Source organism: Rosa rugosa, chromosome 4 (assembly GCF_958449725.1).
Source record: "Rosa rugosa chromosome 4, drRosRugo1.1, whole genome shotgun sequence".
Classification (NCBI taxonomy): Eukaryota; Viridiplantae; Streptophyta; class Magnoliopsida; order Rosales; family Rosaceae; genus Rosa; species Rosa rugosa.
In genome coordinates this window covers 51590035-51606018 of record NC_084823.1, presented here as the reverse complement: position 1 = coordinate 51606018, position 15984 = coordinate 51590035, and the positions used below count along the sequence as shown (strand labels likewise).

Sequence of the window (15984 nt, the reverse complement as noted above, 5' to 3'; positions counted from 1 at the left end):
AATTGGTAAACTGATTTTGAATATCGGTAGCTAAGTACTCAAATTCTTTTTTCTTTCCCACTTTAGTTTTAACTATAAAGAGGATTACTTGAAGGGAATGGTTTGGGTTGATCCTTCAGTACTATAAACTTGAAGCAATGTGATCACCATTTTGAACTATAGCAAGGAAGTAGATCATCCATCCATGGAGGGCTGCAGTTACTACTTGGCAATGGTACTTTCTCAGCTATCCTATGGTGTATCAAGCATCCTCACAAAAATTTCTCTATCGGAAGGCCTCGATCCAATTGTCTTTGTGGTTTATAGGCATGTTATAGCCATGCTTTTGTTAGCACCATTTGCTTATGTTATTGAGAGGTAAGCTACATGTTCTTGCACTTTTCAGAATGTTGTGGTTTTGTGGTATTAAGGAACAGAGAAAATTTATACTGAATGGATTTGCAAAGCAGGAAGCAGAGACCTGCACTGTCAATTTCAATAGCTGCAAAAGTATTTTTGCTTGCATTATTTGGCACTACCATCCATCTCAATGTGTACTATGCCGGTTTAGCATACATCTCCCCCACAGTTGCTTGCGCCTTGGGTAATGTAGTCCCAAGTTTGACGTTTGTAATGGCGGTTCTGCTTCGGTATATTCTCTACTCACATTGAGTAAAACCACCTTTTCTAGGTGCTTATCTATGAAATAATCCTTTGCACATATTTTTGGTGTTGACCTTAACCATGCACATGTAGGGTTTACACTCTATCAGAAATGTAATAAAATCGAAGTATAATCCAATATAGCTGTAGACATAAGTAGATGATCAACTATTTAGGAGAACAAGTTACTTACTCTATTCTAAGTTTTACTTGCGCTTATACAGGATGGAGAAGTTGAAGATTAAAAATCGGCGAGGTCAAGCAAAGGTGGTTGGTACACTCCTCTGCATTGGTGGTTCTCTTATTTTCACATTCTGGAAAGGAGGGTACCTATTCAAGGGTTTTGTTGAGAAGCCACTTATCAAGGGATATAACACTGAGTTGAGGCATGGTAAGGAAAATTGGATCAAGGGTTCGGCTCTTATTCTCACTAGTCACATAGCATGGAGTTCATGGCTTATTCTCCAGGTGATTAAATCTTCGATTTCAAATGACATCTCTATTTACATCAAAATCTAGTGGATAGATGATAGATCAACTTGACCAAATGGTTATCTTGCTCACTGCAGGCTATGGTCTCCAAAGTCTACCCTGCTCCATTGTCACTAACCGCACTAATGTGCTTTTTTGCATCATTGCAATCTTCCATTGTTGCCCTGTTTTTTGCAAAAAATAAAGCTTCATGGAGACTTGAGTGGGATCTGAAGCTTTTTACCATCGTCTACAGTGTGAGTGTTTTCTTTTGTATATGTTTATCTTATGCATGAAATTCGCTCAAATGTCAATCTGAACCATTCAGTAGTTGGATTTATTATTGTTTAAATGTGGGATTCTAGTTTCCAATTAAATAATATGACCAGTCAGGCTTAATATATTTGTCACTACTGTACATTTCCTTAATTTGTATTCATCTGATCCTTTTGTATTAGGGAGTTTTGATCTCATCACTAGTCTATTACCTGCAAACATGGTGCATCAGACATAAGGGACCAGTTTTTGCAGCTATGTTTAGTCCCCTACAAGTTATTATAGTCGCAATCTTCTCAGCAACTGCTTTCGCAGAGCGACTCCACTTAGGCAGGTAAAAATACTTTCTTCTTGTTCCATCTTGATACTACTTCACAGTTGTTTGTAATCTTGATACTACTTACTTTCTGCTTGTCATAAATAATCTAAGCTAGAATTATTTTCAGCTTGATCGGAGCATTTCTCATCATCGTTGGCCTTTACTGCGTGCTATGGGGAAAGAAGAAAGATGGTGTTATTGCTGAACTCCCACAGAATGGAAAAGGAGTACTTAATGGTGGTAATTCCATGAATGATCGATACAGTGATGAAGCCTGAAACTAGAGAAAGGACACAGTCATAACTCATAAGAACAGTTGATGTAAAAGAAAATTTTGTTTTAGCATGATTCACAAAATCCTTTATGAAATTCGTGTTTATTCACATAATCTCATACACATTATGCTGTCGATCACAGTAAACACTCCATATGAACTTATAAGCTGAATGACACATGTCAAGAACATAAATTCTGCTTCTCTTTTAAGCTAGGAATTATTTCAGAAAGCTTCAATGTTAATCAAACACCGGTATATCACATAGCTTGTCATAAGCCTTATAATTGCTTCATTTTCCTATTGAATTGGAATCACTTCAATCATAGCTGGAGAGGACTGATTCATAGTTTCTTGATTTGGCCATCTTTCGGTTTTGTTTTAGTAGGAGATTTTGATGAGAAATCTCTGTTTGTTATGGTTTAGATGTTTTAATTATACGACGAACCGATGTGGTTCTATAGCAAATGGTTTTTGACTGTGAAATTGGTTCTATAGCAAATGGTTTTTGACTGTGAAATTGGTTCCATCTTGAATATGCTGATTCTCTCGAATTCCAGATTTCAAAATCACATGAAATTGGTATCCATCTTGAATATGCTAATTTTTCTTCAATCTTTTTCTTTCACTACAAGAAAAGTGGGCATTACTCATTATCCATAAGCAACTACAATAGTTTTTATCCAATTAGAGTTATTAAAACGTTAGTCACGTCTCACTAACGATTAAGCTGGTACATGTCCAGCTTCAGGTGGCAAAATGATACAAGCAACCTTCTTTTGTGGTAGTGGAATAGAGTGGACGTCACATATTTTTCATATGGTGATTAACATATCCACTACTTTGTTTATCATGGCTTAAATAGTGAGTGTCTAAAGTCTAAAGAAAACAATATAATCCTGAGCAATAATTAGCTTTATATAACAGTGGCATCCATACATCTGATTCCATTTGCATGCACAGCAAAAAAAAAAAAAAATGAGGGAAATTCATTATTGCTACCTACTATTTTTTTTTTAAATCTTATAATTAGCTTTATTTGCCAATTCTTATAAAATCTAATAGAAGAAACCCACCTTACTATTTTTTTTCAATCTACAACCAATTATTGCTAACTAGGATAAAATATTACCTTTCTTTATTCTAAATTACACATATTGCCACTATTTAAAGCTGATAAACATTAGTCAACTCGCAAATCTTTTTAAATACCTTAATCGTAGATTTTTTATTAGTCCCATTATTATAGCAGTTTTCCTTCTACTCATCATTATTGCTAGAAATTTACTTTTTGGTAATTGAAATTTTCTATTTTAAAGGTAGATTTTGTGTTTTTCATCAATTTACTTGCAACCTGACTTAAAGGTAGAGGTTTAAGTTTTTAACCTATCTAATAAGTTTTTATTTTAATTACAACCTAAAGATTAGACGCGTATGTTTAGCTAACCTCACTTCTAGAAATTTTCATTTCAACCTCTTTCTTGGGTATTCTATCATGCGAGTTAACCATATTTCTTATGTTCAAAATCTCTAACTTATCCCTATATGCATATATCTATCGATTAGGTAACAATTGAGAATGAACAATGATCAAATTAATATGACAATATACAAAAGGAAAAGTTACCATAAGAAAATTCAAGGTACAATGATGAGAAAAGAAGAGATTTGAAAAACTAAATCTCATGAATAACATACCTTATTACCATACTTTCGAAAGAGAACATGGTCACGAATGCATAGATGATACACAAGTTCACAGCAACAAATTTGAACTTCTTTCTTATGGTCTACATGAAATGAACTAGTATTTGTATAGTTTGAAATCATGGTGCTATATATAAAAGTTTTCCTCAATGAAATTTTGAAATCAAAGCATGCATGAATTAAGCCATAAAATCACATACTTTTCAAAATATTATAATTATACATCAACACTTTGTAAGGAAGGTTGCCTAAGGGTAAATCAGGCATATAGAAAAACAAGAAAAAATATTAATTATACATCAATACTCTACAAGGAAGGTTACCTACGTAGATTGGGTGTAAATTGATAGAAAAATATGCATGGATTTTTCCCTATACCTCTTTAGAAAATTGGGTTTATATCTAATTTTCTCAAAAAAAAAAAAAATAAATAAATAAATAAATAAAAAATTACATCATCACTTGCAGCTCTAAAATGCTTAAGCTACTGCTATTAAACAACATGATTAAGGGAAAACATTGTTCACAGAATTGAACTAACTGATATATGTGTATGCTTCATATAGAAAAAGAAATTTCAATTCATACCGAACTGAACTTGCTAACCAGAACCTATATATTAATCAGCAACTTCCCAAAATGAAATGCACCTGCTGTAGTAGTGCAGATATCGCATACCAATTCCTAAACCTAACTAAACAACAAGCTTGTAGGAAGTCCGACACGAATCACATCCTAATCTGTGCATGTCCTCCATTGTGGATGGAAATGATGACGTAATTTTCAAGTGCATCTGTACCAAAATCTGGACACCTCATTGTGCACTAAATGAGACATTCCCCAGAAGTTAATCTAAAAGAGTTGTACAATCCAAGTATTTTTCTTTCTGTTTCGTTTATGAACCCTTTTTGATTTAAGGTGAGTTGCCATCCTTCGTAAGCATAATTGGTGAATGTGAATTCCACTAGCTAATTAGTTTATTACTTTTGTTTTTCACATTTATTTCTAACTAAAAAGAGTGGTACTTAGAAGGTGTGGTTCTGGTTGATCCTTCACTACTATAAAAACTGATTAATTGAAACTTGTTAGTAAAGTTCAATATTTTGAATTAGAGCAGTTCATATAAAAATGGAGGGATGCAGGTACTACGTGGTAATGATACTGGTTCAGCTGGCCTATGGTGGATCAAGCGTCCTCGTAAAACTTTCTCTCGAGGAAGGTCTCAAGCCAGTTGTCTTTGTGGTTTATAGGCATGTTATGGCCATGTTTTTGCTAGCACCATTTGCTTATTTCCTTGAAAAGTAAGCTATATATTCTTGCATCTTTTCAGACTCATATTCTTGTTTTGTGGTATTAAGTAACAGAGAAAATTAATACTAGAATGGATTTTGCAAACCAGGAAGCAGAGACCTTCACTCTCATTTTCAATAGCTGCAAAAGTTTTTGTGCTGACATTATTTGGGACTACCATCCATCTCAATGTGTACTATACTGGTTTAGCATACACCTCCCCCACAGTTGCTTGCGCCTTGAGTAATGTAGTCCCAAGTTTGACGTTTGCAATGGCGGTTCTGCTTCGGTATATTCTCTACACACATCGTGTAAATCCACCTTTCCTTTATTATTCTAATCTATATGAAATAATTTTTTGCAGCTTTTTTCGGTGTTAACCTTGTGCTTATGTATGTTCAAAAGAACATTGTTTGTGTACATAAAGGGTCAACCATGTAGGGTTTACAGTGTATTGGAAACATAAAGTATGGGAGAATCTACGGTGCATTACAGTATTGGTACATCAATGGTAGACCAGCTCCATGTACTTGTAGACTAGCTCAAGACCAAGCAGAGCTAGTCTACCACTACATGAAGTTAGTCTACTACAGTATGAAGCTGGTCTACTTGATGCCGGTACATTGATGTACCATAGACAAATAACCCTAAAAGTATAATATAAATACATTTTAGGCCTAAGCGGGTGATCAACTACTTGCTCTTATGCAGGATGGAGAATTTGAATATTAAAAGTGCCAGAGGTCAAGCAAAGGTAGTTGGTACACTTCTTTGCATCGGTGGTTCTCTAATGTTCACTTTCTGGAAAGGATACCTATTCCAGGGTTTTGTTGAGAAGCCACTGATCAGTGTATATAGCACTGAGTTGAAGCACGGTAACGAAAACTGGATTAAGGGTTCTGGTCTTATTCTGACTAGTCACATAGTATGGTGTTCGTGGCTGATTCTCCAGGTGATTAAATTATTGGATTTCAATGACATCTCTATATAATAAGAAACACATCAAATTTAAGTGGTCTGTTTAACATGGCCTCATCGTTATTTGGCTCACAGGCTGTGGTCTGCAAAGTCTACCCTGCTCCATTGTCACTGACCACCCTCATATGCTTCTTCGCATCGCTGCAATCTTCCATTGTTGCTTTGTTTTTTGCAAGAGATCAAGCTTCATGGAGACTTGATTCGAATGTGCAACTTTTAACCATCGCCTACAGTGTGAGTGTTTTCTTTTGTATCTGTTTACCTTATGAAGTTCACATTTTGATGTGAGAACGGTGTTGTCAATCTACCAACATGATAAGTCATCACATTTGCCAGTACCGTACATTTCGTTAATTTGTATTAAACGCTCCTTACTTTTGTAATAGGGATTTGTGAGCTCAGCATTAGTCTATTACCTGCAAACATGGTGCATCAGTTACAAGGGACCAGTTTTTACAGCTATGTTTAGCCCCCTACAAGTCATTATAGTTGCACTGTTCTCGGCATTTGCTTTTGCAGAGCGACTTCACGTCGGCAGGTAAACTAATCTGTTCTTCTATCCTGCTTCTTCACAATTTTTAATAAAATGTCATGAACAATCTAAAGTTGAGTTATTTGCAGCTTGATAGGAGCATTTCTCATTATAGTTGGCCTTTACTGTTTTCTATGGGGAAGGAAGAAAGATGGCCTTGTTGCTGAACTCACAGAGAATGAAAAAGGAGTACTTAATGATGATAAGGTGCTCGCCATTTCCCTGAACGATATCAAAGTGACGAATCCTGTGCCTATAGATCCTGTAACTACAGAAAGGGCGTAGTCGTAACCTTAGAACAGTTCATGAAAATGAAAAGTTTGTTTCATCATGATTCAGAAAATCAATCCCAAATGGAACTGATGTTTATTCACATAATCTCTATTTATTCACATAATCTCTAATCTCCTTACCCATTATGCAGAAGATTAATTCCAATAAAAACTAAAAAGTTCCACAAGGGTTCTCACCCTAAAGCACACCATGTAAAGTTTTAACTTGATAACATATCAAGAAGAGAAATTCTGCTTCTCTTCCATGGTATCATTTCAGGGAGTTTTCAATGTCAATCACAAACCGGTATTTCACATCTCTTTTTGTAAGCCTGTCAATAGCTTCATTTGCATATTGAATTGGAATTACTTCAATCATTGGGTGGATTCCATGAGCAGCACAGAAATCTATCATTTCTTGTGTATCCTTTGTTCCACCTGTTATACTACCAGAAATGGTTTTCATACCTGCCAAAAGGTCAATGAATTAAAATCATTAAACTTACAACCACACCCACACCCACACCCAAAAGAATATATGAAAACTATAATTTTGATCATTTGAAAAATGCCAAAGTACCAAGATTAAGGCTTGCAGGACTGAATTTGACTTCACTGGGGAATCCCACCAAGACAAAAATTCCACCAGTCTTTAACAATGCCATGTATGGATCAAATGGGTGATCACCAGACGCTGTGTCAACTATAAAGTCAAGTGACTTCACCAAAGCCTGCATAGCAAAAAGCCAAAAAATGATAAAGAAATACCATAGCAAGTATGGATCACCAATTTCACTATTTCTTTCTGGTCGGGTAAAACCAAAAAAAGTTGCTTTGTGACGAAAGAGGATTAATAAATACCAATATACCATAGCAAACTATAGATCACCAATTTCACTATTATGTTGCTTACCTTCATCTGCTCTTGGTCAGATGAGACCACAAATTTATCTGCACCAAGCAGACTTAAGGCTTCCTCTTTCTTGGATATGCTTGTGCTGAAAACTGTTACATTCAAACCAAATGCCTTTCCAAACTTCACTGCCATGTGACCAAGACCACCAAGCCCAATCACGCCTAGAGATTTACCGGGTTGGTTCATCTTATGGCGCATCATAGGAGCATAAACAGTAATTCCAGCACAAAGCAAAGGTGCTGCGGAAGCCAATGGATAGTTATCAGGTATCTTGTAGCAGTACCTGTAATATGAATTGGCATTAGGTTAACAGCAGTAGAACTTCAAATGCATATACCATTTAGATCTGAATTATGTAATAGTACAACTATACCAAAGGATGGCAACATTCTATAGCAATAAACTTCATACCTATCGTGAACAACTATATGACTGGAGTATCCCCCTTTCGTAATTGTACCATCAGCATCAACACCATTAAAAGTGAAAACTGATCCCTTTACGCACTGAACTTCAAGTCCATCATTGCAATACTCACAATCTCTGCATGAGTTGACATAGGTTCCCACTCCAACATGGTCACCGACTTTGAATCGCTTGACATTTGAACCTACCTCTTTTACAATACCCGCAATCTCGTGTCTGTATAATAAACCAAAAACAAATAGTTTTAGAGTGAGAAATACAGCAGCTACTTATTTATCTATAATACGGTCAGTCTACATACCCAGGCACTAGAGGGTACTTGGAGTCTCCATGCTTATTTCTGGTCCAAATCACATCAGCATAACAAACTCCGCAATGAGTAATTCTTACCGAAACATCGTCGGTTCCAAGATCCCTGAAGATAGAATCCCAATCAAATAGAAAATGAGTAAACAATGTTATCATGCTCACCAACTAGATGCAACTAAACTCTAGAAAATCAACATTCTGAAAGCTTGATTCTAAGGCCTAACAATGAGAATTCCGTGATAAACATATTCCCAATTCTTTCTACAAGTCTTTTTGTCATCACAGCTCAACTGTCACAAAGTCAACTTGAAATTTAAAGAGTGATGCAACAAGAAAAGCCCTTCTCTTTTTATCTTTCCTAGATGAAAATTAATGAAACATTGTGAAACTTTAGAGTAAGAATTATTCGAAAGCACACCTGCGGCTAAATTCATAATGAGATAGAACTCCAGATGGATCCCTTGCAGCATATCCAATGCAATTCCCTTTTTCACTCATTATTGACTTATCCCTATAAACACATAGCAATCAAACATGGATTCATTAAGATAAAGCTATGAATGATTAGGCATTCCATCTCAAACTGACTGAGCTTAATCACAGAAGAGCTTGCAATACAACACTAAAGCTACCAAATCAATCTCAAATTCTGAATAACAACTAAAGTGATCGTCATGTGTGACTTATTAACGATCTACTATACCAATTGGGTGTCTAAAATTTGGGAAAAGTTTTGATCTTTGTGTAGTTCCAGTGATACCCAAATAGTAAAAGAGTGTGTAAACCTCACAAAGACAAGGCTTCATGTTTTACCAGTATGATATAAGGATCAGACAGTCATATCTCCATTGATCGTTTCAGTCTTTCAGATACAAATAACTTTGACAGAATACAGAAAGAGCATGCGTGTACTTACCCAAACATACGAAGAGAAAGAGCTCGACTTTGTTTGAGAGACCACTCAAATTGAAGCTTCAAGCTTCTTAATTCTTAATTCTTAATTCTTATAGTGAATGAACCAACTCAGGTCTCACCGTTACTTGGCACAGTGTCACTGGACTCCTCACAAGAGGTGGGCCTTTTTTTGTTTATTACGGGACAGTTTTTAAAGAATTATGAGGATAAGTTTGATGTTTTTTGTTTTTTGTTTTACATAAAATTATTGTAATTGCCACTGCTTGTGCTTAGGGCTGTCAATTCCGACACGACTCGAAACCCGAACGAAATAAAGCGGGTTGAACCCGCACGATTAAAAAACGGGTCAGTCATGGGTCAACCCGCCATGACCCATTTAATAAATGGGTCGGCCACGGGTCAACCCGCCAACACGAAGTGAACCCGTATAACCCGATTATGCTATACTTCATCCTGAAATTTTAGACGTTGAGAGTATTTGATCATAGGATTAGACAATTTGAAATGTTTTGCTTTGTAATTATTGGATTTAATTATTTATGAATTATATATAATTATTTATATTATTCGTCTTGTGGAGTTTTTAGTGAATTTAATCAATTTATGCATTTTTTTAGTTAAGTGGGTCACATTGTTAACCCTTAAATGAGTCATTTTGTCAAACACGACACAACCTATTTATTAAATGGGTTAAGCGGGTTGGAAACGGGTAACCTGTTTAATAAATAGGTTGGGTTTGGGTTTAAATTTTTGACACGATTATTAAATGGGTTGGCTTTGGGTTTGTATCTTGCGACACGACAAATACCTTGACCCGACACGAACCCAACCCGACACGACCCATTGACAGCCCTACTTGTGCTTCATTATATCATGAAATACTGAAAAATCATAATATATATATATATATATATATATATATATATATATATATATATATATATGACTGATATAGTAACATAACAATGTATGACAATAAGATATATATATATATGACTGATATAGTAACATAACAATGTATGACAATAAGAAATTTTGTTTTAATTAAGTGCACACATATCATTGATGCAGTCACTTGACACTCATGAATGTGAATAACAATGCGAAATTTATGACTTATGCTATATTTAAAGAGAGGTATGTACAGCTCTTAATCCAAAAAAAAAGAAAAAAAAGAGAGGTATGTACAACAATGACGACTAAATAATAAAAAAAATTTAGTAGTGTGTTTCGTAGAATTTCAATATTTTTGTTCTAATTCAATTTCACATTTTGAGATATTAGAAGAAATTAAAATGTTAGTGTCACGGAGAAGAGGAATAAAGGAATTTAGACATAGCTTGAAATTGAATATCATATTTTATCCATGTGTTTACTATGGGCTTTGTATTGCTGCGAATTATATGGCTCTACTCCAATTATTTGGTTGGGTTGGAATTTGGGATTCCGATCTCGCTAAGATTCATAGCGCTTTTGAGGGGGCTGCACCTTGGTAGTGTGATGTTAATTACAGTGAAATTGTACAAAATTCATTCGCTGATCAAGATGTAATACACATACATGGATATGTTGATAATTACATACATTAATGTACAAATTCATTTGTTTGGTTAAAATTTCTGTTTTGCATATTTTTTTTTTTTTATCTAGTTTCTTTTCGTTTCTCACTTTTCTGAAATTGTTTTGTTGGAAGCATTCTCTGTTCTCGTAGTAGTCATGCTGGACCTTTTCATGTGTGGAAAGTATTGAGGATCCACACATTAAGCACATTGAGATGGAAGAATCTGGGTCATCGTTGGGCATATGCTTGAAGTCATGCTTGAAAAAGTTGTGGAAATTAACGCAGCCGGAGATAGTTCAAAAGTTGAAAGGGATGTTGAGGAATACATCGTTTTTGTCCTAGGTGTTAAGCCACAGCTTGTCACCTCCTAAGTCTACCTCAAATGCCCGATGGTGTCTGTTTTGCTCGAGGATAAGTACCGCCTTAAAACACAACCTGCAATTGGATATCTTCATCCATGCTTTCATCATCAGCTTCGTATTGTAGCCAATAGTATGGCCAGTGCTTCAACTGATATGTTGGTTTGGAATCTGAGACTCCAATCTCGCTGATTTGATTGGGCTGCAGCCTTGGTAGCGTAAGAGAACCTAAAGCCCTCAGGCATAAGAGAACCTAGATGTTGTCATACATGTGATGCAATGATGATTACAGATACTGAAAATGTATGTACAAAATTCATTCGCTACTTATGATTAAGATGTAATACATGACATGTATATCTTTTCTATATTCTAGTCAAATTTTTACACCAATATAGTATTTTTTTTTATTTTCTTTGCCTTAAGCTTAGCCATAACTTACTTTTTCTTTGCCATGAGCTTAGCTATAACTTACTTTCTCCCGGATCTGCTTAAGAAAGGGAGAAACAGAATCAGAGAAAAAAAAGAAAATGAGAACAAAGAGGCCCTCCATAGGGTAGCAAAGGAAGAGTAAATATTTGTCCAGAACCTCAACTAAAGGGTAAATATGCATTGCAAACTTGTAACCAGAAAAGGAAATAACGACATCAAGATTCATGAATCAGCAGTCGAAAAGATATTCTAGTGGTGCCATGGTTCAGTAATGTCAGCTTAAATCATATCCAGTACTATATATTGAATTACAACTATCTTGCATGAATGAACAAAAAGCATGTATAATTTGAACCAGTTTTTGCCTGCCTTGCTCCCACAAAAATATAGAGCATCCTTCATCTCTGGATAGTTCAAGGAATAATTCTAAACATTCACTATTCATTGAACCAACAGAGCATAGATTTGCAATCTATTCTATAGTCTATTAAGAGTGATGGTAAGACAAACATTGAATTCAGTCATGCTAAAGTAAACTCTGTTGAGAGGATCAGTATATATAGCACTGAGTTGAAGCATGGTAACGAAAACTGGATCAAGGGTTTGATTCAGACTAGTCACATAGTATGGTGTTCATGGCTGATTCTCCAGGTGGTTAAATCCTTGATTTCAAATGACCTCTCTATATAAAATGAAACCATTTGTTCAACATGACCTTATGGTTTATTTGGCTCGCAAGCTATGGTCTCCAAAGTCTACCCTGCTCCATTGTCACTGACCACCCTGATATGCTTTTTCGCATCATTGCAATCTTCCATTGTTGCTTTGTTTTTTGCAAGAGATCAAGCTTCATGGAGACTTGATTCGAATGTGCAACTTTTAACCATCGTATACAGTGTTGAGTGTTTTCTTTTGTATCTGTTTATCTTATGAATTATGTTCACATTTGTTATCTGAATCGCTGAGTACTTAGATTATTGTTTGACGTACTGTGAGAATCGAATTGTCAATCTAACAACATAACAAGTTAGACTTAAAGTTAAAAAAGTTAGACTTAAGTTAAAATTACATGCATCTCTTACCCTAGTCATCACATTTGGCCAGAACCGTCCATTTCATTCATTTGTTTTAATACGCTTCTTAGTTAGTAATTGGGAGTTGTAAGCTCAGCATTAGGGGATAATGCTGAGCTCACGACATGGTGCCATCAGTTACAGGGGACCAGTTTTTACAGCTATGTTTAGCCACCTACAAGTCATTATAGTTGCACTGTTCCCGGCATTCGCTTTTGCAGAGCGACTTCACGTCGGCAGGTAAACCAATCTGTCGTCTATCCTGCTTTTTCACAGTTTTTAATAATATGTCATGAGCAATCTAAAGTTGAGTATTTGCTGCTTGATCGGAGCATTTCTCATTATCGTTGGCCCTTACTGTTTTCTGTAAGTAAAGAGGAAAGATGGTCTTGTTGCTGAACTCACAGAAAATGAAAAAGGAGTACTTAATGATGATAAGGTGCTCGCCATTTCCCTGAAAGGTATTAAAGTGACGAATCCTGTAACAACAGAAAGAGCGTAGTCCTGACCTAAGAACAGTTGCTGAAAATGAAAGTTTGTTTTAGCATGATTCAGAAAATCAATCCCATATGAAATTGATGTTTATTCACAAAATCTCTAATCCCTTTACAAATTATGCATAAGATCAATTCCAATAAAAAAAGTTCCAGAAAGGTATTCTCTCACCCGAAACACACCATGTACATCTAATAAGTAATAACACATCAAGAAGAGAAACTCTGCTTCTCTTCCAGGGTATCATTTCAGGGAGTTTTCAATGTCAATCACAAACCGGTATTTCACATCTCTTTTTGTAAGCCTGTCAATAGCTTCATTTGCATATTGAATTGGAATTACTTCAATCATTGGGTGGATTCCATGAGCAGCACAGAAATCTATCATTTCTTGTGTATCCTTTGTTCCACCCGTTATACTACCAGAAATGGTTTTCATACCTGCCAAAAGGTCAACGAATTAAAATCATTATACTTGCGACTATACCCACACCCAAAAGAGTTGGACACATGAAAACTATAATTTCAATCATTTGAAAAATGCCAAAGTACCTCGATTAAGGTTTGCAGGACTGAATTTGACTTCACTGGGGAATCCCACCAAGACGAAAATTCCACCAGTCTTCAACAATGCCATGTATGGATCAAATGGGTGATCACCAGACGCTGTGTCAACTATAAAGTCAAGTGACTTCACCAAAGCCTGCATAGCAAAAAGCCGAAAAATGATAAAGAAATACCATAGCAAGTATGGATCACCAATTTCACTATTTCTTTCTGGTCAGGTAAAACCAAAAAAAGTTGCTTTATGACGAAAGAGGATTAATGAATACCAATATACCATAGACTACTATAGATCACCAATTTCACTATTATGTTGCTTACCTTCATCTGCTCTTGGTCAGATGAGACCACAAATTTATCTGCACCAAGCAGACTTAAGGCTTCCTCTTTCTTGGTTATGCTTGTGCTGAAAACTGTTACATTCAAACCAAATGCCTTTCCAAACTTCACTGCCATGTGACCAAGACCACCAAGCCCGATCACGCCTAGAGATTTACCGGGTTGGTTCATCTTATGGCGCATCATAGGAGCATAAACAGTAATTCCAGCACAAAGCAAAGGTGCTGCGGAAGCCAATGGATAGTTATCAGGTATCTTGTAGCAGTACCTGTAATATGAATTGGCATTAGGTTAAAAGAAGTAGAACTTCAAATGCATATACCATTTAGATCTGAATTATGTAATAGTACAACTATACCAAAGGATGGCAACATTCTATAGCAATAAACTTCATACCTATCGTGAACAACTATGTGACTGGAGTATCCCCCTTTCGTAATTGTACCATCAGCATCAACACCATTAAAAGTGAAAACCGATCCCTTTACACACTGAACTTCAAGTCCATCATTGCAATACTCACAATCTCTGCATGAGTTGACATAGGTTCCCACTCCAACATGGTCACCGACTTTGAACCGCTTGACATTTGAACCTACCTCTTTTACAATACCCGCAATCTCATGTCTGTATAATAAATCAAAAACAAATAGTTTTAGAGCTGTGAGAAATACAGCAGCTACTTATTTATCTATAATACGGTCAGTCTACATACCCAGGCACTAGAGGGTACTTGGAGTCTCCATGCTTATTTCTGGTCCAAATCACATCAGCATAACAAACTCCGCAATGAGTAATTCTTATGGAAACATCATCGGTTCCAAGATCCCTGAAGATGATCACAAACTTGATTATAGATGCAACTAAACTCTAGAAGATCAACATTCTGAAATCTTGATGCTAAGGCCTAACAATGAGAATTCAGTGATAACTGATATTCCCCAATTCTAACTAGAAGTCTTTTGTCATCACAGCTTAACTGCACTACTTTCAATCACAAAGTGATCTTTAAATCTAAAGTGATGCAACAAGAAAGAGCCTTTCTCTTTTCATCTTTCCTTGATGAAAATTTGTGCAACTTTTATAGAGTAAGAATGATTCGAAAACACACCTGCGGCTAAATTCATAATGGGATAGAACTCCAGATGGATCCCTTGCAGCATATCCAATGCAATTCCCTTTTTCACTCATTGTTGACTTATCCCTATAAACACATAGCAAGCAAAAACAGCTTCCATTAAGATAAAGCTATGCATGATTAGGCATTCCATCTCAGACTAACTGACTAAAGCTACCAAATCAATCTCAAAATCCTGAATAACAACTAAAGTGACTGTTATGTGTGACTTACACCAATTGGGTGTCTTAAATTTGGGGAAAGTTTTGATCTTTTTGTAGTTCCACTGATACCCAAATAGTGAAAAACTGTCTAAACCTCACAAAAACAAGGCTTCATGTTTTACCAGTGTGATATACGATCAGACAGTCGAATCTTCATCGACCGTTTCAGTCTTTCAGATACAAATAAACTCTTGAGTCTTGACTATTAAGAATACAGAAAGAGCATGCGTTCACTTACCCAAAGATATGGGGAGAGAGAGCTCGGCTTTGTTTGTGGGTCGTCGATTGTCCTAGTAGTATGAGTACGCAAACTCAAGAACCAAACATGTAGCATTTATAATGAGAGTTCTCACTCAGGCGTTACTTGGCACAGTTTTCAGTCTCTGGATTCATCCGAAGAGATGGGCCTTTGATTAATATAAGCAGTGGTAATCCAAAGTTCCAGTTTGTCAAACCCCGTGCCGTTGCCGTTGAATGGAGAATCAGTATGTACG

The 15984-nt window shown here is 35.9% G+C and overlaps 4 protein-coding genes across 5 annotated transcripts; 2 read left to right on the top strand and 2 right to left on the bottom strand.

Annotated features, from left to right (window-relative positions):
* The first annotated feature begins 95 nt into the window (after positions 1 to 95).
* On the top strand, positions 96 to 2182 carry LOC133707296 (WAT1-related protein At5g07050-like). Its single transcript, XM_062132854.1, has 6 exons — positions 96 to 357; positions 450 to 629; positions 867 to 1110; positions 1212 to 1370; positions 1572 to 1723; positions 1836 to 2182. The coding sequence occupies exons 1-6, from the start codon at positions 185 to 187 to the stop codon at positions 1984 to 1986; spliced, it is 1059 nt and encodes a 352-aa protein (XP_061988838.1). The 5' UTR covers positions 96 to 184; the 3' UTR covers positions 1987 to 2182.
* Positions 2183 to 4785: 2603 nt separating this feature from the next.
* On the top strand, positions 4786 to 6897 carry LOC133706726 (WAT1-related protein At5g07050-like). Its single transcript, XM_062132271.1, has 6 exons — positions 4786 to 4990; positions 5089 to 5268; positions 5691 to 5931; positions 6033 to 6191; positions 6344 to 6495; positions 6579 to 6897. The coding sequence occupies exons 1-6, from the start codon at positions 4818 to 4820 to the stop codon at positions 6772 to 6774; spliced, it is 1101 nt and encodes a 366-aa protein (XP_061988255.1). The 5' UTR covers positions 4786 to 4817; the 3' UTR covers positions 6775 to 6897.
* On the bottom strand, positions 6824 to 9483 carry LOC133706727 (probable cinnamyl alcohol dehydrogenase 1). Its single transcript, XM_062132272.1, has 7 exons — positions 9329 to 9483; positions 8831 to 8923; positions 8405 to 8518; positions 8089 to 8319; positions 7675 to 7960; positions 7342 to 7492; positions 6824 to 7229 (listed from the first exon to the last, which is right to left on the bottom strand). The coding sequence occupies exons 1-7, from the start codon at positions 9334 to 9336 to the stop codon at positions 7033 to 7035; spliced, it is 1080 nt and encodes a 359-aa protein (XP_061988256.1). The 5' UTR covers positions 9337 to 9483; the 3' UTR covers positions 6824 to 7032.
* A 3819-nt stretch (positions 9484 to 13302) lies between these two features.
* Positions 13303 to 15952, bottom strand: LOC133706989 (probable cinnamyl alcohol dehydrogenase 1). Of its 2 annotated transcripts, none has more exons than XM_062132532.1 (7): positions 15729 to 15952; positions 15261 to 15353; positions 14865 to 14978; positions 14546 to 14776; positions 14132 to 14417; positions 13799 to 13949; positions 13303 to 13687 (listed from the first exon to the last, which is right to left on the bottom strand). In XM_062132532.1, exons 2-7 carry the CDS (start codon positions 15338 to 15340, stop codon positions 13491 to 13493), a joined length of 1059 nt encoding a protein of 352 aa, XP_061988516.1. In that variant the 5' UTR covers positions 15341 to 15353; positions 15729 to 15952; the 3' UTR covers positions 13303 to 13490. The 2 variants fall into 2 exon arrangements, with proteins under 2 accessions (XP_061988516.1, XP_061988517.1); XM_062132533.1 differs by lacking the exon at positions 15729 to 15952 and adding an exon at positions 15501 to 15649.
* Positions 15953 to 15984: the final 32 nt, after the last annotated feature.

Excerpts from the sequence above, each read along its gene's own strand:
- LOC133707296 (XM_062132854.1), top strand. The coding sequence starts at position 185 with ATGGAGGGCTGCAGTTACTACTTGGCAATGGTACTTTCTCAGCTATCC. Across the intron at positions 358-449 it reads TTTGCTTATGTTATTGAGAG|GAAGCAGAGACCTGCACTGT; the intron begins GTAAGCTACATG and ends TTTGCAAAGCAG. Across the intron at positions 1,724-1,835 it reads GAGCGACTCCACTTAGGCAG|CTTGATCGGAGCATTTCTCA; the intron begins GTAAAAATACTT and ends AATTATTTTCAG.
- LOC133706726 (XM_062132271.1), top strand. The coding sequence starts at position 4,818 with ATGGAGGGATGCAGGTACTACGTGGTAATGATACTGGTTCAGCTGGCC. Across the intron at positions 5,932-6,032 it reads GTTCGTGGCTGATTCTCCAG|GCTGTGGTCTGCAAAGTCTA; the intron begins GTGATTAAATTA and ends TTTGGCTCACAG. Across the intron at positions 6,192-6,343 it reads TTTTAACCATCGCCTACAGT|GGATTTGTGAGCTCAGCATT; the intron begins GTGAGTGTTTTC and ends CTTTTGTAATAG.
- LOC133706727 (XM_062132272.1), bottom strand. Across the intron at positions 8,519-8,830 it reads CATTATGAATTTAGCCGCAG|GGATCTTGGAACCGACGATG; the intron begins GTGTGCTTTCGA and ends TTCTATCTTCAG. Across the intron at positions 7,230-7,341 it reads TCCTGCAAGCCTTAATCTTG|GTATGAAAACCATTTCTGGT; the intron begins GTACTTTGGCAT and ends ACCTTTTGGCAG.
- LOC133706989 (XM_062132532.1), bottom strand. The coding sequence starts at position 15,340 with ATGAGTGAAAAAGGGAATTGCATTGGATATGCTGCAAGGGATCCATCT. Across the intron at positions 14,418-14,545 it reads CACATAGTTGTTCACGATAG|GTACTGCTACAAGATACCTG; the intron begins GTATGAAGTTTA and ends TTCATATTACAG. Across the intron at positions 13,688-13,798 it reads TCCTGCAAACCTTAATCGAG|GTATGAAAACCATTTCTGGT; the intron begins GTACTTTGGCAT and ends ACCTTTTGGCAG.